This window comes from Podarcis gaigeae (assembly GCF_964106915.1).
Source record: "Podarcis gaigeae genome assembly, chromosome: 5".
Classification (NCBI taxonomy): domain Eukaryota; kingdom Metazoa; phylum Chordata; class Lepidosauria; order Squamata; family Lacertidae; genus Podarcis; species Podarcis gaigeae.
The window spans coordinates 61,247,896-61,272,292 of record NC_139681.1 but is presented as its reverse complement, the minus strand read 5'-3'; the positions used below and the strand labels follow the sequence as shown (position 1 = coordinate 61,272,292).

Here is a 24,397-nt window from a genome sequence, read left to right as displayed (position 1 = left end):
GCAAGAATTAAAGAAAAAAGTTGGGAGACATCATACAGGTATAAGCTACACAAGGTTGCTTTCTAGGCTACAGAGCTTCTCACCTGTATAGCTGAGAAGGCTTACTTGTGAATGCAACCAGTAGGGTATATTTAGAGACAAAAAGATTGCATGAATGGTCTAAAACTGGCACTGATGGCAAGCATCAAACTGATTTTTTTTTTCATGACCATAACTATTGGTTCCCCTACTCATGCTCTCCTAGCACAATTTAGATATCCATAACAAAAAGATGCATAAATGGTTAGACCATTCCAAATACACATTTTTGAGTACATACAATTTGGAAATGCCAGCGTGTGCATTTCCAAATGCAATGTATGCCTCTGTACTTATGGAACTCCAGTGACACACCCGGTTTGCTTATCTGCGGAGCGAAGTGCATAGTCACAGAGGACAGCTGGTAGATGCAACAGTGCAAATACCTATGGGAAAGGAGCAAAGAGACCCTGGGCTTATTCCAGGCAGTCTCACTGGCTTCCTGAAAGTTCCAGGCAGGTCACTTAGCCTCCAGGTCCCTACCAATAAAATAAAGCTAATAATAAATCTCAGTGTCACAAGGCTGTTGTACAGCCTTGTATTTTTACAAGCCTCAAATAGAAAGTCCCAGTGAGCATAAGTGGAAAGGAATGTTATTAACACTCCCTCTTCACAAGTCTTCTACTCTGTTCCTCCTTAGAGCTGAAGATATTGCTGTCCCAGACAAGAGCCACAGTCCCTAGAAAGAAAGCAGACAGCGTTCCTTTATAAATGGGGGCATGCAGCTGTGTTCATCTCAGGATAAAGGCCTCAATTTTATTCCACACTGTGGAACGGAGTCTAATTATACAGGGCAGGACACTGAGACCCCTATAGCAAGTGTCCTAAAAAGAGCCCCCTCTCATTCAACTGAATAAGGGGCCTTAAGCCCTTTCCACTGACAACCCATTATCAGCAAGGCTCATTCAGAAGCACCCCCCCTACCATCCTATAGACCCTCCTCCACTGGAAGCAAAGGGAGGTCTTAGAATCACAGAGCCGTTTCTATGGCAGCCGTCCTTCTCACCCCCACTCCCACTATTATGGAATTATCCCCTTCTGAAATGTCCTGTTGTGTCTGCAACACCAAATTTCCTCTCCCTTTCTGCAACGCTTTCCAAACTCTCTAAAATGGTCAGAGGGATCCAAAGAGTCAGCGTAAAAGGCAGAGGTTCAGAGTGAGAGAGAGAGAGAGTGCTAGAGAAACATTGGAATATTCATAAATACCACAGCAACTCCCCCCTTCCGAACAGCCCAGCTGGAATGAAAACTGTCTTTCACAGCAAATGTGTTATCTACCCTCCTCTCATGTGAGCAAGATGATAATGGACTATCATCTCCAACAGGGCTCTATATAGTGCAACTCACCCTTCCACTGAACCTGCCACTGTCTGCATCTTCTGGATCACCACTGTTTTTGGCCTTTCTGTCTTACCTACATTTGCTGGCACTCTAAGAAGCTAACAAGATCTTTACCCCTCTTTTCTACAGGACTGCAAGCTGCAAGAGGTAAGCACTTTGGTTTCAATGGGAATTACAACTTTGGGGTGTGGGGGTGTGAAAATTGAGAACGTTCTCACAGAGCACCATAGTGTTCCCCAGGGTTTACAGATTATACAAGCTAGAAGGGAAAGTACAAGGAGTTGCAAGGACATTTTGACGGAAGTTTTATGCTCAAAATGCTCTGCAACACAGACAGTGCATTCCACTTTTCTTTTGCATTCTGCCCTTAATTTAATGATGGGTATGCATTGCACAGACAGTGCAAGTGACACACTTTTTAGCAACTTGTGTGAAAATGGTCTAGCAGTTAGAAACTAGACACAAACAGCATGCAACAGCCAATTAAAGCTCCTCTGATGAACATATACAGTATCTTAAAGTCATAAGAACAGAGCAACAGCACTGTAACAATAGCGTATGCCTGGGATTTTTCCAGTTGACAAAATGTTCTTGCCACTACGCTTTTGAAAAATCATTCTGCTTTCCTAAGCAGACTCTCCTTGATATCTCACAAACTATGATTTCTGGGGGCCTAGTAACAATGGATTGATGTTATCGTGTGCAAGTAATGATGTTACTTTCATTTATTCAAAGTCACCTAGATATACACTTATGAATGATATACAAACCCTGACAGGAAATGAAGTTTATTAACAGAAGTAGCATGTTGGAATACTAGTAAGGACGTAAAGACTCTTGTGAAAACGGTAGCAATGATCCAGAAGACTACACACACAAAATGAGTTTGAATAAAATAGACTTGAATGCACAGCACACAAAACAAATGAGCAGCTGTGTGCCAAGTTACACTTCTACCTACTGTTCGTGCAATTTGGAAAATTGGGGATAACTTACTCCTAAAACAGAACTGGATAGATAGATAGAGATAGATAGATAGATAGATAGATAGATAGATAGATAGATAGATAGATAGATAAAGCAATTGTTGCTATAGACCCTAACAACTCACTAGTAACACAATCTAAGAGAAGGTAGCCAGTCATTTTCCTATTTCCTATTTATTGACTATTTCAGCCAATACGAATAATTGCAAAAAGTATAAATGTTTTATATGTCATATTCTTAAAATCCCACAAATGCAGTAACGACACCAGTGAAAGACATGAATGAGGGAGTGCTTTTAAAACCTCTTCTAGATCACGTTCTTTAAGACAGTGAAAGTGATGACAAGAACTATCCATGTGAATATCTCAATGTGTTCTACAGAGCTAGCTGCTCCACAAAAATCTTTCAGACAGTTATTAAGGTTCTGTTTATTTCACAGAAATAAGGAGGCTGCTTGAAATTGCATCCAGTGAAGAACTGTGCAGGTACAGCGGTTCAACACAAGGAGATGCCCCCATTCAGTATTTTCCACATCACCGATAAGTTTGTTTGGTGATGGTATGGGGGTGTTTCCAGACTACTGCTATTTTTGCACAACCTGCAGATTCAAGTTGCACAAATGAAGCTGATTTGGAGCTCTTGCAGAACAAACCCACTTCCCTAAAATAATGGACTTTCTGCGATAAGGAAGGGATTGCAAGTGTACTGGAAAGTGTGGGATAACACTTGCTTGACACAGCATTGTCTAATCTCCCCATAAACAAAGAAAGCTGAATGCTCATTTAATAGCCAGTGTTGCCTAAACTCTCCGCAGACAAATCAGGCTGAATGCTGATTAAACAAGTTGTCCAGAAGCAACAGTGGAGACAAAACTGCCTCATGGTGAAAAATTCTCCAGAGTCATTGCATAGAGGCAGCCACTAGACAAATACTGTACCATGTTAGCGAGCTTCCATGTGCCAGCCCTTCCAGGGAATAGTTTTAAGATAAACAAGTCAAATAAGGATGCAGTTTAAACAAATAGGTTTATTAGGGAGTACACTGCCAAATATTTTTCATGTTGATAACAAGCTCCTAATTTAGGGATCACATGGAAATAATTAGCAAGATTCCTGTGTGTGACATTTAATTGTGCTGTAGATATTTGCTATATATATTTTAAATAATTTTAAGTTAACACTGAAGATTGTTTAATGTCAGCCATCAAAATTGTCTATGAAAAATGAGGAATTAAAAGCCTGCTGTGTTATTGCAACTTTGGGAAAAACAGGTGGAGAGAATTTCTAAAGCATTTGATGGAGATGTCCTGTTGCCCAACATTTAAGGGAAAGTTTTCTCTTCTGAACAAGGGGAAGGCTGACTTCTTGTGTGTGTAGGGGGAAGAAACTCCTTATTTTGCCTCTTTTTAAAAATGCTGTACAAGAGAGCACTCTGTGGTCAGATGAAGGAATTACACTTAAGTCTATTACAAAAGAGCAGTCTGTCCCAATTAAAGCTCAAGTTAAGATCTCAAACAATTTTCAGCTTTTACATACAGTGGTACCTCGGGTTAAGAACTTAATTTGTTCTGGAGGTCCGTTCTTAACCTGAAACTGTTCTTAACCTGAGGTACCACTTTAGCCAATGGGGCCTGCCGCTGAATGATTTCTGTTCTCATCCTGAATCAAAGTTCTTAACCCGAGGCACTATTTCTGGGTTAGTGGAGCCAGTAACCTGAAGCGTATGTAACCTGACGTGTCTGTAACCCGAGGTACCACTGTATTCAGAGAGCAGGAGCCATGGGTCCTTTACCCCAGCATGCTTTGCAGCAACCTGAGAGTGCTTTGCACCACACATGGTATAGGTTAATGAACAATGCAATCCTAACCATGTTCACTGAGTTCAATAGGACTGGCATATAAGGATGTGAGAGACATTTTATTCTGTTCACATTTAAAGGCTAATCTACTGGTTGGCCACTGTAAGAACAGGATGCTGAACTACTGTTTCCCCCCGAAAGTAAGACACCCCCCAAAATAAGACCTACTTCCAGTTTTGCCTCTCGCTGTAATATAAAGCATCCCCTGAAAAGACGACCTCCCCGGTAATAAGGCCTCCGCAGAATATAAGGCCCCTGAAGCTACCGTAAGGCGTCTGACTCCTTTGAACCATAGCGGTGGGCGCCGCCACGCAGCTCACTGATTGGCCGCAGCGCAGTGCGAGGTCTCTTTAAATCAGAGAGCCCGCGTCGCTGCCAGAACAAGCTGCCGCCTGCTGCTCGCTCTGCCCTGACGGAGTCTGGCTGGCTCACAATTAGACAATAAATGTGTACTGTATTCGTCTTCATGGAAAAATCAGACATCCCCTGAAACTAAGACCTAGCGCATCTTTGAGAGCAAAAAATTAATATAAGGCACTGTCTTATTTTCGGGGAAACAGGGTAGATGGGTTGTTGGCCTGATCCAGCAGGCTCTTAGGATGTTGCATTTTCTTATGTACCAAAATGGCACTTCCTGAAACAATACACAAACCACAATAAAGCTATCCTCTGGGATTCATACTTAGCTGAATTATGTGACACAATTCTCTGACCAATGTTTTTAAAAATGCACATATTAGGGAACATTGTGCAGGAAAATGGATACATTTGTGGGGGGGGGAAATGTAAAAATGCCTATTAGAGAGAAAAGCTTGCAAAAAGGTAAATGTTGACAAAACTGCATACAAACATGCGTTCATTAAGAGAAATCTGCACTAAAATGCTGGTTTTGTTTTTTAAATTGCAAGTTGCTGCAGTAAGGTGGATCACATAATTTAAGATTGGAAAAATGAGATACAGAGAACTGAAATCGACAGATCCTTCCATTCCATCCTTTTGAGTTACACTCTGCTTTGTGATTTTTTTACTTAATTCTAATGAAACATTTTAGACAACTGTTGCTGTTGTTCTAATGGGTCATGATAGAGTCTGGCATTTAAACAATCCTGTAATTCTCACTTCTACTGTGCCCTTACGTTTTGTTTGCAAAATGTTAAGAGAAGATGTATACCTGAAAGATACTTCTCTTTGCAGCCATTATAGTTATTATCCATCTAAAAGTGACATTATGGATACACTGTGTAGTTGTTCATGAAAAGTATCACTCCTTTGAAGGGATGAACCTGGTTTCATAGTATATTAGTCTGCAAAAGGTATACAGTGGTACCTTGGTTTAAGAACAGCCCTGTTTACCAACTATTCGATATAAGAACTCCACAAAACCGGAAGGAGTGTCCCGGTTTGCGAACTTTACCTCAGTCTACGAGCGGAAGCTGAACAGTGGAAGGGCACCGGCAGCGGGAAGCCTCATTAGGGAAAGCACACCTCGGTTTAAGAACAGCTTTGGTTTAAGAATGGACTTCCGGAACGGATTAAGTTTGTAAACCAAGGTACCACTGTACAGGCATACCTCGGAGATATTGCAATAAAGCAAATATCACAATGAAGCGAGACACACAATTATTTTGTTTCCAGTTGGACATAAAAGTCTATTAGGTGTGCAATACCATTATTATTATTTTTTAAAGTAAACACCATAATTAAAAGTACTTTATTGCTAAAAATGCTATCCATTATCTGAGTCTTCATTTCATCTTACGCATCCTCTTGTAAGGAGCAGCAGAAGCCACTGTGTGGTAAGGACAGGCTCCTGCAGCCTCGTCTCCAATCCAGCAGTAGCTGTTCCTCCAGTGCTTCAGTTTGTAAAAAAATACGAGATCTGCAAAGCGCAATAAAGTGATGTATGCCTGTCTGTTGTATATCATCCTGTAAACTTTACAGCTTTAGCCTCCCCACCCCCAATATGAACAATTAAGAGATTCTAAGAACCAGTTTATTATACTGCAAAACTTTTAAAAACTAAACTTACTAAAACAAAGTACCGGTAGAGTACATACACTTTTAATGGTCATGGAGAGCACAGAAAAAGTGTGGCTAAGATCTAGAAAGGCTATTGTGTGCATACAAACAGAGTATGTACAAGGTTAGCCAATTTTTACTTCTGATGGCAGCCCCTTTTATCTCACGGGGTGCTACTTTAAAGGAGCCTCTCACTATTTGGGGGTGGCTTTTTAAGAGTGGAAGCTGTCAGGAGGAAAACTGGAAACCCCTCTAACACATGCAGAACATGACATAGGATGCTTTGGATCCTGGCCAACATTCATTACAAACATGAGCAAACCAGCAGGCTTGGCTGATTTCCATGTTGCCTCCTCTATGTTGTAACATTCTTCTCTAGCTTTTTCTTCTTTATTATTTCAGGTTCATATTTCAAGTCCCGCAGTGAGGAATGAACAACCTAGCTGACTCTTCAGGCCTGTTCTTCAACACTTCACTGGAAAGTTCAGAACAATGTGGCAAAGAGACCAATACGGAGAACATCCTTTTTGCTACTTTCTACCTTCTGGATTTCATCCTAGCCTTTGTTGGCAATGCTCTGGCTCTTTGGCTTTTCATCCGGGACCAAAAGTCAGACACCCCAGCCAACGTTTTCCTGATGCACCTAGCCATGGCCGATCTGTCCTTTGTGCTAGTTTTGCCAACCCGGCTAGTATACCACTTTTCCGGCAATCACTGGCCGTTTGGAGAGATCCCTTGCCGACTCACAGGCTTCCTTTTCTACCTCAACATGTATGCCAGCATCTACTTCCTCATGTGCATCAGTGTAGATCGCTTCCTAGCTATCGTGCACCCTGTAAAGTCCCTCAAACTCCGCAGATCACTCTATGCCCACTTGGCCTGTGCTTTCCTGTGGGTTATAGTTGCTGTGGCCATGGCGCCTCTTTTGGTCAGTGTGCAGACAGCTGAGATGAACAATACCACCATCTGCCTGCAGCTCTACAGAGAAAAGGCATCACGCCATGCTCTCGTGTCACTGGCTGTGGCATTTACGCTTCCATTTTTTACTACAGTGACCTGCTACTTGCTGATCATACGCAGCCTGAAAAAAGGAAACCGAATTGAGAACCATCTAAAGGAAAAAGCCATCAAAATGATAATAATGGTTCTCATGATCTTCTTGGTCTGTTTCGTGCCCTACCATATCAACCGTTACATTTACATTCTCAATTATGATGGTGTGAAGACTTCCTGTGAAATGCAGCGGATTCTGGCTCTTGGCAACCGAATTACTTCCTGCCTCACCAGCCTGAACGGTGCCCTAGATCCCATCATGTATTTCTTTGTAGCTGAGAAGTTCCGAGAGGCCTTATGTGGTTTATTTTGCAGCAGAAAAGCTGCAAGGCTACCTTCAAGTTATGATGGGAAAACAAATGACAGCTCCTTGAGCACTAAAACTGAACTGTAACTAATGAAATCAAGTGCTTTTTAAAAGAAAGGCTTTTTCTATCTGATACAATTAAATCTCCAAGATAGCAAAACTGTGTTTCTCCAAGAGCACACTCTGATCTATGCTTCTTTCTTGAGAAAACGAGTAACAGATAGTAATTTTTGCACAGCTACCACCAGCAAGTGCTAATTCTCAGCGGAAGATAGACTGCAATCTGACTGTATACAAATATAACCAGCATTACACTATAATAGCCACCCTTCTGGTTGCCTTCAGACAAGAAAAATAAAGGAAGAAAGCATTTGCTTAATAAAGCTATGATCGCTCCATGAAATATTTTTGTACTGAGAAATAACTGAGGCAAATACTTCCGTCTTCACAGTTATCAAACAAGCAAACTGCACAGCTAAGATTCAATAGTCCTGACATTCTCTAAGAAAGGTGTTCTAAATTTACATCTGCAGAGCTTTGAGAAGATTGTGCATATAGATTTTGACATGACCTGATAAGAAAAGGAAAGCCTCCAACACATCTGCAAGAAGGGAGAACCATTTGATTTTCTAGACAGCTCAATCATCTCATTGTTGACCTTTTGAGTACGGACAGCACTAAACTTGATATAAACACCACATTACAACGTAAAACTCTCTTTTGTTACAGCCTTGGCTGCAGCTCTTATTTTCAGTAACATTTAGAAACAATGACATGACACAACTTGTTTCATTTTATCTGTAAGTTTTTATATGAAGTATATGGTTCATGAATCACATGCACAAGACTAAAAGATTTCTAGGGAGCTTGCTATAAATGAGTAATCTAGTTCAGTTTAACTATTAGGATGCAACCCTTACTGATGCAATTGTCCTTGCTTAATGCAGACTGTACCTACCATATCCACCTTAACAGAACAAAAATCCTCAGTCAAGAGCCACTTCACCAGAACCTTTGTCTGTTGTCTCAATGTAAAGTTGCTACAACTCTGGTATGTCAAGTCTGCGCTGTAATTTTTGATAATTGCTACACCCAGATCCTAAGCACTTACGTGCTGTACAAGAAATCATGTATACTCTTGTTGCCATAGCTTTTTTGGAAGCAGTGGTGCAGCTAGGCCTAAATCTATGACCCTGGAGTCCGGCAATCCCCTAAATTATAACCAGAGAATGGAAGGTGATTAGGGCAGCAGCAAATGGGTAGACCTGACATCAGCACCTGGGCAGGTATTGACATGCCAGAGTATACATTCTAATGGTGGTCACCTCAATGTGTGTATATACACACACACACACACACACACACACACACACACAGTGAGAGGGTGGCTGGCCAGCCATATGCACAGCTACAGCTCATTCTTTATTTTGTATTTCAAATATACATTGTCTTTTTCTACAGGTAAATGAGTCTACCATCAGGGAAGCATAAGCAAACCTAATATTATTCCTGTAGTCATGAAGATGTGAAATGGCACATGCTCAGAGTATTTCTTCTTTCTAAATCAGGTTGGCAAACCGATAGTTTGATGCTCTAACAAAGCAGTTGTACAGCACAGCACGGGCAGGGTAGGGGCCGGGGAGAAGAGAAATGTGAATTGTATGCGTCACAACTGAAGTAATGCACATGGCTACCTAAAAGGGGAGGCCCTGGCTGGATCTGGACACATCAAAGAAGCATTTCAGTTGAAAGAGTTGTAAACAGGGAAAACAGGTAGAGAAAAATGGGGCTCCACGTCGCCATCTGGTGGCACAATGTTATATCACACATACAACACATATAAATCACTTTTTCTTTACCAGTCTAGCCGAGTCCTCAGTGAGGTAATTAAAAATTACCCCATTCTACCCTTATTTAGAAGAAAAGCAAATGTTCAGCTACCATATTATGGAGTCTTGCAACTTGCCTGTTAACTATGGAATCATGACTGCTTTCCTATAACAGACTTTGCATTCACTACAGATACCTTGTAACAATGAAATAAGGTGCACAAATCATACTAAGTTGTTCCCTTTTAATTAGCTCAGTTCTACTAGGCTAGTCATCAGGACTACATAGGAAATGTATCAGTATAAGGCCATTTCAGAAGGTTTATACTATGACCAGATAAACTACATCACTCTTTCATAGCTGTTCTATTCACTGTCCACCCAAGAAGAGAGAATATAAACTCAGAGACTCTTCTAGCTAGAAATCGCACGCAGTGATGCCAAAAGTTAAGATTCAAATGTTGTGGCGCAGTTACTAGGCTGTTTTTTTTTACTTCCCTGTTGAAGGACGTTTGCTTAGGTGTCTATTTTTACTTCATTTAGCTTCATATTTTATACTTTCTTTTAAAAAAATTGTTTATACTTATTAAACATCAAAAACTATTAAATTCAGAGGAAAAAACGAAGTTATATGGTGTGTTCAGTCTGTCCACCAAGTTGTTTCTGGTGAGTAATTATCCAATCTCTAATCTTCATGTTTACATCTACTCCCTCATATTTTGTCTAAAAGTAATTTGCTTACAATTAAGGATGGTTCTCCACTCATTCTCTAGTTTTCTGCCAATACCTTCCCAGTTCATTTCCGCTATATGCCTCAATGCATTTAAGAGCAAGGTCCAGATTCCTTGCTTATCCCACAAGAAGACTGCTTAACATTTCACACATTTCATATATGCATGCAGTTCACATGCTAAACCATCATACTTAAAAGAGATGAATGTGTGTTTCAGAAGACATTATCAGCTCTGCAAAAGTGCATATGTGCCTGTGATTTTTTGGCATCTTCTTCTCTGGGTGTGCACATATTTAAAGCATGCATTTGCAGATCCCACTACACACCCTGGGATTTCTCCTTCTAGAGTGTGAAGGGGTCCTGACATCCAAAGAATTATCTCATGTTCACGTCCTCTGATCCTTCTTACCTGCCAGCATTCTTCACAAAGCCCAAATCAGCAAGAACCACATCACAGAGCTCACAACGAAAGCATTCTGGGTGCCAGTTATTGTTCATTGCTTTGATAACACGGCCAATGATGAATTCACCTGAGAATAGAAGCACCACACTTCAGTTAAAGCACTTGATTTATTTCAGGACTCTTCTCTATGTGCATTGCCATCCCCACAGAGAACTCCATGGATGATATATTTTAATCATTTATATTGCAATTTACAATTATCTTAGACTCAGAATAAGCCTGCAATTAACTATTATCGAAGAAACTGAGTCTGAGTGAAAGTGACTTAATGAAGGCCACTGAATAATTCATACCCAAATTTTTCAGACTCAGGACTAATATCCATGCCACTGAAACATAAAAAACTATATTCTGAATCTCAGCAACTTCGGCTTTAAAACCTCAAAACTAATTATTTTATTGCTCTTGACCAGAGTGCCTGATGAGAACAACATCCATCATTAATAATTCTTTCACCTTTGTGTAGCTTTCCTTAAAGAGAGAGAGAAAGAGAGAGAGAGAGAGAGAGAGAGAAAGAGAGAGAGAGAGAGAGAGAAGGCTTGAGTGATTTGCATCTTACCACATTCCCCACAGCATGGTGCAAACAGCATTTGGAAGTCATGCTCACAATACTTCCTCCCTTCAAACTGTAAAAAAAGATGCAGGAGAACATATCTTTACAAAATTTCCACTATGTAATTCCAGTTTGCCCACCACAGAGTTACAATTCCCAGCACCCTTAAACCACAGTTCCCAGGATTATTTGGGAAGGGGGTGGGCTTTAAATGTGTGGTGCGCATGAAGCTACTGTCACACAGAATGTAAGTGCAAAGTTCTAGCTTCTACAAACTATTTACCACCATTATTTCAATCACTGCAGTTTTTGGTGTTCCTTTGAAGCAATTTATTCTTAGGAAAGCTAATCCCTAATGCAACCTATTTTGGATCAACATTTTAATAACAATATATTTGTTCTATAAGCATGTGCTGCACTCTTACAACACTCTCTCATTTTAATTATATTGGCTGCAGAACAGAGCATGATGGGCAGAGCAACAGGGTACCCTTATGGACCAGGCAATGTTGCATTTGTTGAGATGGGTCAGCGCAGTGACAGCATTCCACAGGTGAATGGGCCTTGAATTCATCAGCTTACTCACTTCCCCCCACCCCCCACACTTCCTCCAATACATCTCCAAATAAAAGAACAGAAACTGTTGCTTCCATGTTTAACTAACTGAAGTTTAGCATCTAATCCCAATATAGGACAAGCTGCGGTTAGTCTTAACTATGCTTAATCAAAACAAGTCAACTTTGAACTGTGGTTTATGAAATTGGTTTGTTTCAATAAACCACAGTTAAAACAAGCCACAGTTTAGGGTTCAGATGTTAATGCTTCTCTGTGGTTAACTGAGAATGAAAATGAAAGCTTCTAATCACATCCTTGTGGCTATTCTAGAGGAGGATGGAGCAAACAAGCCCTGGCTCAATAACATAACACTAAACAATAACTCAGCATTATGTCTGAAGCAGGGCATTACTGACAATACTGGTGTCCTGCCTAGGAAAGCAACACCTCATTGATGACTGAATAATTGAATCATATCAAAGCTAAATTACTGTATACATGGAGGAAATGGAATGGGGTCATTGATGTAAGAATTGCAAATGAATTTTGGATAATCAAACCCCACACAAAGTTCAGTCAAGCTTCTTAAAATCATGTAAGTGGAGGAAAAAGTCAAGTAGCTTTTCACACTATCAGAAAGATGCTGATCTTACATCGTAGAAGAGTCCATCTGGAAACTGGCGGAAGCACTGAGCACAGACAAAGCAGTTTTCATGATATAGTTCCCCATTGCTGTTCACGATTCGCTCAGTTGGATCAAAGCGAGCTCGGCAGCGCTCACACACAGCATTGGCAAGGGCATCTGACATGTTACTGGGGAACAAAACAGAAAAAGAAATATCACAATTACATATTGAAGCCATCAAAACCACCTAAGTCAAATTAATCAAATCAGTGAGAAGTCCATGCTTACAAATTTATTTATGTTTTACCATATTCAAAATCTATATATTGAAGGGTACCATATATGCTCATCAACCCCTCCATGTTAGAAAGCCAAATCTTCCAGTAGGTCAGTGGGATATTTTCTGTCAACTTCAATGATGAGCCTATTTGAATCCAAACTGCATAAGAGGACTGAATAAGGCATTTGCTAGCACAAAGTAGAAAACCAAGAAAACCAAGAAAACTCAATAAATTTTCTGTGCCCTTTACAGAACATTCTTTGTAATAGTCAACTTTGCTGATGTCTAGATTTGTCTTAAATGTCACTGAAAGCAATGGAAATTTACAGTAAATGTGTTTAGATGCCAGTGTCTCAAGCAGACAATGGAATGAAAAAACAAATAACTGAATGTCCACTTTCAGATAAGTGCTTTACATTACCTTTAGAATCCATTGGCTGGTTTTAAAGAATGCTCTGACTGCGTGTGGAATTCTGTGATCTGGACAGTCTTGTTTCCAGCCATATCTGCTTCAGATAATCTATGGCTTAGAAATGCTACTTGGTCACAGAGCCAGACACTATTAATCAACATCACTCATGCAAATAAAAATTCACAAGTAATCTTCTGAGTTTGGAGATAGCCTTGATGCTGTGTTCTTCAACAGATGTGAAAGAGTGAACAAACCCCTCCAGAGTTTTAATGTGAAAAGTTAAGCCTATAGGCACTTTCTGAAGCATGGATAACTGTGCAAAAGGCAAAATACAAATACTATGCTTTCAAGAGATCTAACTCCAAAGTCATATCTGTTAGTACGGAATCAGCCACCAGGCCTCCTGACACATCAGCAGTTGCCCTCTATCATTGCCTTGGCAGAGCACAGTCACCCAAGGCCACCTATGCTACTATGGAAGGGACTGGAAGCAAGCAAAGTCACCTTGGAGCAAAATGCAGTTGATTTACTCATGCTCTTTGATATTTAAACACAAATATATTCCACAACAAGATGTGCAAAAACTACCATGGGTAAATACAGATAATGTGGGACATACTGAACAGGACACAAACACAATTGAAAGAATGTTTACGCAAGAGCTGAAGGAGTCCTAATGGGCTTTACGAAACAGAAATGAAAACTGCCACCAAGAGACAAATAATTAATCTGTGTCCTTGCAGGCCCATGTTTTTGTCCTTGGAAACATTTCTGGATTCTAGCTATGCAGGTCTTAAATTCATCCATCCCACTCATCCACCCACACACAACAGGCTAAAAATGTCAAATGTGAGAGGATTGATCATATTTAACATCATAGTGGCAGCAGGCTTTCATAACTCCCAGCAGAATCTTACAAACAATCAGCTATCCAGACAATCTTATGAGAGCACAGGAAAAATTATAATGAAACTGAGTAATTAGGTGCTATATCCGAAAACTATCTTGGGATATACGGAGATGTAATAAAACTGATAAAGGGTAAACAGAATAAGTGACTGTTATAAATAAAAATGTCGTTGGTAATGAGACGTACGAAGGCCATGCAGAAGTCACAGTGCCTTAAAGAAAGGTAAAGGTAAAGGTAAAGGTACCCCTGCCCGTACGGGCCAGTCTTGACAGACTCTGGGGTTGTGCGCCCATCTCACTTAAGAGGCCAGGGGCCAGCGCTGTCCGGAGACACTTCCGGGTCACGTGGCCAGCCTGACATCGCTGCTCTGGCGAGCCAGAGCTGCACACGGAAACGCCGTTTACCTTCCCGCTGGTAAGCGGTCCCTATTTATCTACTTGCACCCGGAGGTGCTTTCGAACTGCTAGGTTGGCAGGCGCTGGGACCGAGCAGCGGGAGCGCACCCCGCCGCAGGGATTCGAACCGCCGACCTTTCGATCGGCAAGTCCTAGGCGCTGAGGCTTTAACCCACAGCGCCACCTGCGTCCCTGCCTTAAAGAAAGCCTGATGTAAATTAATCAAGATTAATTCAGAAAATATTACACATAATTATGAAATCAAACAGAATGAGCTATTATCCTGGCCACTGACAAATCTAAAACTGCAAACTTCACAGATGTTGTTATAAAATTCCCTTAAATATACATCTCCATCTCCAAATGGAAGTAACTCTTCAACCTTGCCCTCATCTGATCCTACAAAAGGTCTTTCCATTATTGTTCCTACCTTGTTAAAGTACTCATCTCCATCAACCAGACTATTAATTAATTACTTTTATAACTGTGCTTGCCAGCCCCTTGCTAAGACTGCTCAGCCTTTGCAGCAGCTCTAGCAATCATCCATTTCCCACTTTTATATGAACAGCATAAACTTTTCAGACTTATTCATGCCACAAAGCTGGTAGCAAAGTTTGGTGGAGGACAGCTTGCTTCCGATAGCAACTCCATACTCATGTTGAGGCTTCACTGGAGAAACTGCAGGACAGTAAGAGTTATTAATGACAAGACTAGAGGCAGTGAAATGGAGATACCTGAAAAGTGCCATCTGGAAAGGACTGTGCCATATGGTTTAAAGAAAGCTCATATGTTTGTGCCTGAGAACCAAGGAGTGGGACAACACAGGGCAATACAGCACCTGCACCACCACTGAAAGTGAGCAACATAAGCTCTGTAGCAGTAATTGTCCCTGGGATTGTGCTGGACTGGTAAACACATCCCATTGATCCACTGGAGATCAACAGAGAGATGACTCATAACCAAAGCACAGTGTAGATAGCATAGGAAGGCTGTTTACTAAGTGTGGTGTCTAATGTCAAAGCATAATCAGATATGCATAGCTTAAAAGATTTATAATTAAAAGTCATCAGTTTTAATTAATACAATGAAGGTATTCTGTTTTGGGTATAAAAGTCTTCATGTGCAAATTAGCCAGTCAAGATCAACAAAAAGCAAGAAAAGGCAACAACGAAAGAGACCTCTAAGTCTGTGGAATTTTCTTCACACTGTGGCTCACACATACATGGAAATCAGCATGAGGAAGAGGTCATTAGAAATAACACAAGTGCACACCCAAACACATCATTATTATTAATTCTCCTGGAGCTTTGCGGTGCTTGAAATTCACAGCTGCTCAGGAGGTCCTTGTGACAACTCAGCTGGGAGCTTGATGGCACAAGAGAGGCAGTCCACAACCAGAATTTATTTTGATCTCTGATATATTTAGGAACTCTAACAAAAGAATTACAGTATCTCTGTCTCTTGTAAAAGATGAGTTGGCAATGTAGCATAAAGGCGTGGTGAATGTTATATTTAATTCCTTAAACATACCAATGTTATATTTAATTCCTTAAGAAGAAGGTGCTTGGGGTGGGGGGGCACCCCTTTTCCTGTAGATACGGACTGTATTTCATTGCCATTGTGTTAAACAATCAGTCTTGTTTGCACAACTGAGAATTCAGAAGGGGCTGTTCTTAATTCTACCTTTCAATACAGACAAGAAAATTGGGGGAGGGCTGTTTCTGCCTCACAGATACTCACTATCCATGTTGATTGAAAGACCTTTGCACTTACAACACTTCCACATACCTGCTGTGATGTAAGTGTTCATGTCTCACGAGTAGAGAGAAACAAATCAAGAGCTCAGGAGCCAAGTCTCTGATTCACCTTTAATGTACATAAACAAATCTTATTTAAGTAAGTTAGTTGGCTGAGGATTCTGGGTTCTGAGATGCCAGACAGAATTGGTGGACCCAACTGATGCTACCTGTTCTCTACAACATGCTCAAACACCTCTCAGAGAGTGGAACAATTTGAAAAGCACTGCCCTACACTTTCCATTTTATCTACAATTTTTCCCCTTCTGAATTATTTCAGTATCCTTCCGGAGTATCTCAGTAAATGAACTTGTCTCCTATTGTAGAATCTTCCCTTTTAATTCCCCTGCATCTAAAGCAGTACCCTCTCATGAACCAAAACCACACATTTTCATATGGGATGTAAGTGAGTCACGAAAACAGAAACGTTTTAGTGTATGAATTACTATGGGAAATGAGATTAAGACACAGAGCCTACAGCCTAGTGCAATTCAGACCAGACATTATTTGCTTAGAACAAAAGAAAAGCCTTCTGGTTCTACTACCAGACCAAATGCAATCCAGTGAACCCTTGGAGCAGAAATAGCTTTATGTTATGCGAAACAATGGTCTCCCCCCCCCCAAAAAAAAAAGCTCAACAACTTTGTCCCTTCCAATAAAAGCTCAATGAATTTTTGTCTGGATTTCACTTGAAATATGGCAACCCTGCAATAGACATGAGTTGACGACTATTTGGCAAAAAAATTAAAAGTCTAACTGAGCAGGAGTCTTCTAGGTGATGATAGGTATCAACGTGTTTATTTAATTTATCCTGCATATGATCATGTTCCAGAGGGGATAAGGGTATTGTTTCTTGTAAGAATTTTGAATACCACCGAAATTCCATGGGGACATATCACAAAGACAGGAAACACTGTGCTTGCTGAACTTTGCCCTGCTTTAGAGATATTAAGGGAAGGGCAAATCCCTATTCTTTTTTCAGTATGACAATATATGATGAAAAGAAAGAAAAAAATAACATAGAAAACTATTTACAATGGAAAAGACTTATTTCGGGTGGTATAAAAGTATTGGTTTGTTCCAGGTGTCAACAAAAGCTTGAACTTTCACAAGACTATTAAGACTACACAGCACCTTAGCTTTTGTTTATGTGGTGCCTACAACTCCCACATTGTTAGCCTGCCCAGCATCACCAAGGAGGCAAAAGTTCCCATGGTTGTTTTCCTGCTATTGTTCAGAACTGTTAATACCAGAGCCAAAGATACCTCTTCAAACAAAGAGTGGAAACTGAAACACAGTCGTGTCAGGCTGTCTAGTTTTGCCTTCCTTCCTGCTTCAAAGGAAACATTCCAATAATCCGAGACCATTAATCTAAAACAGCTATCCAAATAACCTACCTAAATATCCCAGCTGCCCTGTCTTTCCCATCATTCCATAGTGACCCTGTGCCACTCAGACGATCTTGCCGGCGTTGATAGAGTTTGGAAGATGCTAGCCCCCGAAGTTTCACGCCAGCCATGGAATTCATTACCTCTGGTAGAAAAGCTGTATGAGGATAACTGAAGAGCAGTCCACAAATAACACTGTAGGTTCAAGGAAGCAGTTTCTTCAGAAAACTGCTTTTATCAGAAATACTACAAGAACAAGTCCGTGCTTCTTATGCAGCAGCTGCTGCTCTGTAACTATTCAACATCTTCCTTCTTTTCTTCAAGTATGGAATTAGTGTAATTTGTTCAGAGTCATTTGAACAAGATTTAAAAATCTCGATTTTTTTTTTACCTTGATTCCTTTACTAAAATCACAGAATCAAAATACTGAATTTGAGAGAAAACCCCCCCACCAAATTTGTTTAGTAATTAATACTGAAGACTACTTGCTGAAATAGACTCCTTCGTATCAGTCTTCTTTGACCAGTTCCATCACAATTCTATATTACCTAGTGATCGGATTGCCACTTGAGAAAACAAATGCTGGAAAACAGCAGGCTAGCTTTGAAGCTTACTTCAAAAGCTACATACAGTCAGAATATCAATAAGCTGAGAAAAGAAACATACTTTACATTCCATTCCCCACTATGTTCTCTCTGAGATGCAGTAGTGTTACAGACTCAAGCTGTTCCTTTACACAACTAATTCCACGCCCACTTTAGGGAGATCACATTACATAAGCTGGAGTCATGACTAGCGTTTATATTGTTTGGATGATCCAGACCTCCCTAACCTCAGAATCATCAAATCATAGAGTTGGAAGGGACATGAGGGTCATCTATTCTAACCCCCCTCAACTTATTTCTCCTTTAAAAAAACCACAACTTTTTCATATACTGAAAATTATGTGCGATTATGCTTACTATTGCTGATTCTGGCTATATAAAAATCCAAGCCAAAAAAAGAAAAAGTAGCAAAATCCAACAATGCAGAAAACCAGTCCTTTAAACTAAGAAGCACAAACAAGTAGCAGAAAAGTTTCCCCAGTATCCCAACCAAGCACAGATGTATAATTAGATGTATTACAAGTAAGAAATGACAATTCCAAAATCTATTTCATAAAAAAGACAAAAAAGTACTGGCAAAATCACTCCCTCCTATATTCTACCTGCTTTTTAACACGGAAACAATAGCTTTCTTAATGATCATTCAAAGCAATGGGTCCAAATATTTCAAGCAGGGAGTATTGAAATTCCACTCACAGATATGGAGGTGAACATGATATTGGCCTAGTGCACCTGGCTTATGCATATAATAATGCAGCCTTAATCCCTCTCTCAATCCATTAGTCACAGAATCATGAAGCTGGTGAGTGCCTGGAAATCTAGAGTGACAACTTTCCCAAAAGATGACTGTCCAGCCTTTACTTGAAGACCTCCAGTGAGGTCAAACCCACCTTAGTTCTCTTGTCAAACTGCTCTTACCATCAAAACATTTGTCCTAATGTTCAGCTGAAATATACTCACCTGTAACTTAAGCCCATTAGGTCTACCCCGTTCTCTAAGGAAGCAGAGAACAAGTCTCCTATTTCTATGTGGAAGCTTTTCAGGTATTTGAAAGAGCCCTGTTAACGTTTCCTCTCAGTCTTTCCTTCTTCAGACTACACATACACAGTTAGTTCATCTATTCCTCATTTTCCACACTACTGATCATTTCGTTGCCCTTCTCAACCTTTTTCAGTATGTCCATGTTCTTCTTGAAGTGCAGCACCCCAAAATGGACACAGTACTCAGGATAAAGTGTGACATGCAGGATAAAGTAGAACTATTACTTTCTGTGGCTTGGAAATTATGGTTCTGTTAATACTGTACTGTACTGCCAAAAATCCCGTTAGCCTCTTGTGCAGCCACAGCACACAAAAAGCTCGTTTCAACACGTGATTGACTACAATTGCAATATTATTTCCACGTGTGCCACTGCCAAGTCAGATATCCCACATCCTGTACCTGGATATTTTATTTATTTAGCCAAGAATTTTGCATTTGTTGCTATTGAATTTCATTTTGTAATTTTTTTCTGTTTTCCATTTATTTATTAAATTTATATACTGCCATTCATCTGAAGATCTCAGGGCGGTTCACAGCATAAAAATACAAAACAAAAGTACAACATACATCATAAAAACAAGAGCAAAACCAAAACAAACCAATAACCTCCCTTCTACAAGCACATTTAAAGGACCTAGAATGTTAACCAGCCAAAGCCCTGGTTGAAGAGGAATGTTTTCACCTGGTGCCTAAAAATGTTTAATGAAGACACCAGGTGAGATATTTGATAAAAGTCGTTTTGAATTTTATTTTTGATGTGTTAGGTATCCTCACCAGTATTGCGTCATCCACATATCTGATAAGCATGCCTTCTACCTCTTCATCTAAGTCATTGATTCCAACATTAAGGAGTACTGGGTCAAAGGAAAAGCTCTGCAGCACCCCACTTGAAACTTATTTCCATTAGCCCTCTCTGAACAATTTCCCAACCTTCTGGGAATCACCTGATATTAAACTGTTTGCTAATGAAAATATCAGCATCAACTTTGTCAAACATTCTGCTGAAATAAAGATAATTTATATGCAAAAGCATCCCCACAATCCACTAAACTAATAATGTGTTCAAAAAAGTACTGAGTTTAGCAACAATACACATTTTTGAAAAATCAATGCTGTCTTCTATTATTAACTGCATTATCAAAGTGCTCACAAATGGACTTCTTGATATATTAAATTTCTTACATTTATATCCTGCATTCTTCCATCCTACAACCCAAGGTGGCATTTCTGTAATTCCCAAGCAGTATCTCAACCAGGCACTGATCTGACTTTAACCTTATAAAATCAACTCTATAGTCTATAGAGTTTCCAAATTTTCCTTTCACCCATTTTTGAGGATTGAGACAACATGCCACTTTGGCATATAAGTGATATAACAACAACAACAAAAACTTTTTCTCCAGTTCTGTGGCACCTCACCTGTTCTCCACAATTTATCAGGTGATACAAATAACTTCTGAGACAATACCTGCCAGTTCCTTTAGTATTCTATAAAGAAATTCACCTGACCCTGAATACCTGAACTTGTTTCAAGCACTTCCTAACCAACTCCTTATCAATCTTGAACTTACACTGCTTATGCAAGGTTGCTTTTGGGAGAAAATGGAAGGACAGCTGAGTATCAGTTCATTTCATAGAATGGTCATAATCAAGGACCACTGGTCATAATCAATCATCATAACTTTTCCACCTGAGCTATTTTGTTAACTAAAAGGAGGAAAAGCTATAATCAGCAAACTGGATTCTTCAACAAACTTATATTTTCAAAGTCTTTCATAAGACCTGTTTTAAATAATACACTGTTAAGAATGTAATTCTAACAATCATGTCTTGTTTTTAAATTGACATGATTGTTAGAATTAGATTCTTAACAGTGTATTATTTAAAACAGGTCTTATGAAAGACTTTGAAAATATAAGTTTGTTGAAGAATCCAGTTTGCTGATTATAGCTTTTCCTCCTTTTAGTTACTTAACAAAATAGACATATAATCAAACAGGTGAGTATGAGAAAGTGAAACACCTTCCTTTAATTCCTTCTGGTCACAATCAATCATTATAACTTTTCCACCTGAGCTACAGGGAGCCCAAAGAACTGGGAAATAATATCATGTTATGAAACACATTCAAATACAATTCTATACAAACTTACCTGTGAGTAAGCCCGAATGAACATAGTGGGACTTACTTCTGAGTTAACATGCATAGCATTATGTGGTCAGTGCTCCATTTGTCCCGATTAGTTTTACACAGAGTGGGAAATAAGAAGTTCTGATTCCTCCTGCCCTAAATGTTAGAGACCACAGAAAACCATGCAGAAAGCAACAGATGGGATACACACAGGCAGCTCATACATAAAACACAAAACTTCATTGGGATCTCGAAATCCACTCTTCTTCCTACCTACATCTGTTCACGGCAAAGATAACATGGGGAACATTCACAGGATGGTCACTCACACTAGCAATTAATGTCTAATTACAGTTACAGATGTGCAGCTGTGTTAATTCCTTACAAGAAAACAATCAGAATCTTATGGCACCTTAAAAGAATAACAAATGTAACATGACATAAGGTTTTTGGGACTCATGTCCACTTTTTCAGATGCATAAAGTGAAAGTTGATAGGTATAAAAAGAATAAAATTGCTCTAGTTTTCACTGACTGCAATTTTTTCATTTCATTGCTATTCAACTCCCACCTTGAAATTTTCTCCTTTATACCTGCCAACTAAATTTCATGCATCTGGCAAAGTGGGCTTGAGTTCATGAAACCTTACATCATAATAAACTTGTTAGTCTTTAATTTGCCACAAGGCTCTTTGATTGTTTTATCATTGTTACAATATTTCTGTACCCAAACCACACCATCTTTTGTTTTGCCAGTTCTCTGCGGTCCCTCCTTGAGGGAAATTCACTCTGCCCTTGCTGGAGAGATGCTCCCTTCATTATTTCCTTCACATGCCCAGTAGCAGCTAAGTGTCTGGGCTTTGCATATATATACAGTACACTACTGAACCAAACAATTAAAACAAAAATGGCAAGCGTCACACATTCCAGGGTGGAGTTAGTCTGTTGTAGCAGAAGCAACAGCGAGTCTTGGGCACCCTAAAAAGGACGCATTGTGGAACAGGAATCTTTCAGGGGCTGTATGTTGAAAAAGCCTAACAAAGCGGTTTGCAGCAATAAAAAAAGGACAGCCTCAAATTCCGTGGAAAGCCCAATTCGTAAACACCTCCCTGACATCATTTCATTTTTTTTATCCCGAAGGGAAGGGCGAAAAGCCTGAGCAGCTAAGCTGGTCGATTTCTGGGCACTCCCAAGGGCTGCTCCGAGCGTGCAAGTGATAATATCACCGGCCAGGAGGGGGCTACCGGCGGCGGGAAGGCTCACGACTGGAAACGGGGCTGAACTGCCCGCTCTGAGAGCCAGAGGCCGCGGAGTCGCTCTCCGCCCATCCTCACCGCCGGCGCTGGCGAGGGGACGCCGAGGGCTTCTCCTGCTGCTCAGTTCCTACCTGCCCGTCATGGCGGCTCCCGGCCCCGCGCTGAGGCGCCGGCAGCGGCTGTCCTGACAAGTGAGGAGAGGACGAGACCCGCCCGCGCTCTAGAGCCACTCGGTCCCCGGCTCAGGCAGCAGCGCCCGGCTCGCTTGGCTCTCGCCTGTCCTCCGCCCTGGGTCAGCCGCGGTGGCGGGCCGCCCCCCAACGCCTCCAGAAGACGGGCTGCCTCCTCTTCCCGCCCCTCGGCTCGGCCCAGCACATACTTTTCCTAGAAAGGGAATGAAATAATAAATAATGAAATAGCCGTGGCCGGCCGGTGGGCGGGCCAGGCGGTGGGAGCGCTTGGGCGGCAGGGCACGAGCCAAGCTTGCGGGAAAGAGAGGGACGCGGCTGTTGGTGCTCCGTAGGCTGAGTAGGGAATGGAAACCCATCGTGTAAGCACCGCAGTGGGAGCAGCCCCAAAGGGACAGCGGAGACTATGAAGACCCCCCTAAAGCTGTTCGGTTAATAATAATAATAATAATAATAATAATAATAATAATAATAATAATAATAATAAATTTTATTTATATCCCGCCCTCCCCAGCCGAAGCCGGGCTCAGGGCGGCTAACAACAATCAAATAATCAAACAGTCAAATAATCACACATTCTAAAAATATTTCATTATAAAAATTAATTAAAATCAAATTGATGGCAACCTATTAAGCAAAATTCTGTGCAGGTTGCCAGAGGAGGGAGTCAGGCTGCGCCCTGGCCAAAGGCCTGGTGGAATAGCTCTGTCTTGCAGGCCCTGCGGAAAGATGTCAGGTCCCGCAGGGCCCTAGTCTCTTGTGACAGAGCGTCCCACCAGATTGGAGCCGCAGCCGAGAAGGCCCTGGCTCTAGTTGAGGCCAGCCTAACCTCTCTGAGGCCTGGGACCTTGAGGATGTTATTATTTGCAGACCGTAGGTTTCTCTGTGGGGCATACCAGGAGAGGCGGTCCCGTAGGTACGAGGGTCCTAGGCCGAATAGGGCTTTAAAGGTTAAAACCAGCACCTTAAACCTGATCCTGTACTCCACCGGGAGCCAGTGCAGCTGGTATAGTACCGGATGAATGTGATCTCGCAGCGAAGACCCCATAAGGAGTCTCGCCGCAGCATTCTGCACCCGCTGGAGTTTCTGGGTCAGTCTCAAGGGCAGCCCCACGTAGAGCGAGTTACAATAATCCAGTCTGGAGGTGACCGTCGCATGGATCACAGTGGCTAGGTCAGGGCGAGAGAGATAAGGGGCCAACTGCTTAGCTTGACGGAGATGAAAAAATGCCGCCTTTGTTATAGCTGTAATCTGCGCCTCCATAGAGAGGGAGGTATCGAAGATTACACCCAAACTCTTAACGGACAGTGCTGGCACTAATTGCACCCCCGCAAGAGATGGGAGTTGCCCCCTCAATCCCATATCGTCCCGCCCCAGCCAGAGGACCTCTGTCTTCGAAGGATTTAACTTCAACCGGCTCCCACGTAACCATCCTGCCACAGCTTCCAGACATCTGGTCAGTGTGTCTGGGGCCGAGTCAGGATGGCCATCCATTAACAGATAGAGTTGGGTGTCATCAGCATACTGATGGCAACCCAGCCCAAAATTCCGGACAAGCTGGGCAAGGGGGCGCATAAAGATGTTAAAAAGCATCCTTA

The 24,397-nt window shown here is 41.1% G+C and overlaps 2 protein-coding genes across 11 annotated transcripts in view; one reads left to right on the top strand and one right to left on the bottom strand.

Annotated features, from left to right (window-relative positions):
• LIMS2 (LIM zinc finger domain containing 2) overlaps positions 1 to 23,113 on the bottom strand; it is a 32,709-nt gene extending 9,596 nt beyond the window's left edge. For 3 of the 10 annotated variants that reach the window (XR_014565046.1, XR_014565047.1, XM_083741740.1), the window contains exons 1-4: positions 22,742 to 23,085; positions 12,430 to 12,589; positions 11,228 to 11,294; positions 10,615 to 10,735 (exon numbers count right to left, since the gene is read on the bottom strand). Coding sequence is in view for 4 of the 10 variants with exons in the window: in XM_083741740.1 (XP_083597866.1) it covers positions 10,615 to 10,735; positions 11,228 to 11,294; positions 12,430 to 12,589; positions 22,742 to 22,752 (359 nt within the window). In the remaining 6 variants the exon portion in view is untranslated. Of the gene's footprint in view, positions 1 to 10,614; positions 10,736 to 11,227; positions 11,295 to 12,429; positions 12,590 to 13,102; positions 13,294 to 17,591; positions 18,474 to 22,741 lie in introns of those variants that run through there. The other 7 variants (XR_014565048.1, XR_014565049.1, XM_083741738.1 and 4 more) reach the window with 5 other exon arrangements.
• On the top strand, positions 6 to 7,987 carry GPR17 (G protein-coupled receptor 17). The gene is made up of 2 exons (XM_083741742.1): positions 6 to 1,566; positions 6,686 to 7,987. The coding sequence occupies exon 2, from the start codon at positions 6,714 to 6,716 to the stop codon at positions 7,728 to 7,730; it is 1,017 nt and encodes a 338-aa protein (XP_083597868.1). The 5' UTR covers positions 6 to 1,566; positions 6,686 to 6,713; the 3' UTR covers positions 7,731 to 7,987.
• Positions 23,114 to 24,397: the final 1,284 nt, after the last annotated feature.

Bases quoted from the DNA above. Each gene is read 5' to 3' on its own strand.
- GPR17 (XM_083741742.1), top strand. From the start codon at position 6,714: ATGAACAACCTAGCTGACTCTTCAGGCCTGTTCTTCAACACTTCACTG.